The sequence below is a fragment of the Arachis ipaensis genome, chromosome B07 (assembly GCF_000816755.2).
Source record: "Arachis ipaensis cultivar K30076 chromosome B07, Araip1.1, whole genome shotgun sequence".
Taxonomy (NCBI): Eukaryota; Viridiplantae; Streptophyta; class Magnoliopsida; order Fabales; family Fabaceae; genus Arachis; species Arachis ipaensis.
In genome coordinates, this window is record NC_029791.2 from 16520838 (window position 1) to 16522265 (window position 1428).

General features: G+C 33.4%; 1 protein-coding gene across 1 annotated transcript; it reads left to right on the forward strand.

The window, feature by feature from the left end:
• LOC110265002 (zinc finger BED domain-containing protein RICESLEEPER 2-like) lies at window positions 345–1084 on the forward strand. The gene is made up of 2 exons (XM_021107717.1): window positions 345–736; window positions 895–1084. Exons 1-2 carry the CDS (start codon window positions 345–347, stop codon window positions 1082–1084), a joined length of 582 nt encoding a protein of 193 aa, XP_020963376.1.

The window sequence follows — 1428 nt, forward strand, 5'->3', positions numbered from 1 at the left end:
TTGATAATAAGAAATTTAGGAATTGGGTAAAATACATCAGTCCAACTCTAGGCCTGATTACTAGAAATACTCTTAAGGAGGATGTGCTGAAAGTTTACACAAGAAAAAAAGAAAAGATTAAAAGTATTTTAGTAGGCATTCCTAATAGAATTTGTTTGATTTCTGATTTGTGGACATCCATCACTACAGAGGGTTATTTATGCTTAACTGCTCACTTTGTTGATTCAACTTGGAAATTGCAAAGTAAAATTTTGAGTTTTTGTCATATGCCTCCTCCTCACACAGGATTTGAATTGTCTTCCAAGATTTTTGAGCTTTTAAATGAGTGAAAAATTGAAAAGATTATGACTCTTACACTAGATAATGCATCTGCTAATGATACATGCCAAGATCATTTGAAAAGTATATTAAATATACATGATTGGTTGTTGTGTGATGGGGAGTTCTTTCATATTCGTTGTTCTGCTCATATCTTGAATCTTATTGTACAAGATGGATTAAAAATTGCTCATGATACATTGGATAAGATTAGGAAAAGTGTGAAATCTGTAAGGGGATCGGAAAGTAGAATGATAAGGTTTAAAGAATGTGTTTCTGTGATTCATGGTTTGAATTTTACAAGTGGGTTGCATTTAGATGTTACTACTCGATGGAATTCTACATACATTATGCTCGAAAGTGCTATCAAGTATCGGAAGGCCTTTGAGTATTTGAAGGCAACCGATCATGCTTATAAGTATTTTCCTTCGGTTGATGAATGGGGGAGAGATAAAAGGATATGTGAATTTTATACCCCTTTTATGAAACTACTAATTTGATTTCTGGCACATCTTACCCTACTTCGAATTTGTATTTTCTACAAGTCTATCATATTCAATGTGTTTTGATGGGAAGTTTGAGAAGTGAAGATGAGCTTCTAAGGAGCATGGGAGAAAAGATGATGAACAAATTTAAGAAGTATTGGAAAAAGTATAGTGTCATTCTTGCATTTGGTGCTATTCTTGATCCTAGGCTTAAGATTTCTACTTTAGAGCTTATGTATGAAGAGATTGATGCTGAGACTGCAAAAAGAAAGGTGGAATAGGTGAAAAAGAAATTATACAAGCTTTTTGAAAAATATGACAAGAATTCTCCTCCAACTGTTGAAGCACAAGGACCTAGTATTCAGTTTTCATCCATGACTCATACCCCTGAAAGTGCAAGCAAGAAGCGACTTGCAATTGTTGGCGTAAGTAATGTTTAACATATTTTAATTCTCTTATATTATTGATTGTCATTATTCTATCCTAACAAGATGTGATTATTTCTATTTTGCTAGAAATTGATGAAACGTAACCATCAAGCCGAGGTCTCTAGTGGAAAGAATCCACTTGATACATACTTGGAGGAGCCACTTTTGTCAAATGATTACTTTGAAGATTTAGATGT

Bases quoted from the DNA above. Each gene is read 5' to 3' on its own strand.
- LOC110265002 (XM_021107717.1), top strand. From the start codon at position 345: ATGACTCTTACACTAGATAATGCATCTGCTAATGATACATGCCAAGAT. The intron at 737-894 runs GTATTTTCCTTC...TTTGATGGGAAG, and splicing joins GCAACCGATCATGCTTATAA to TTTGAGAAGTGAAGATGAGC.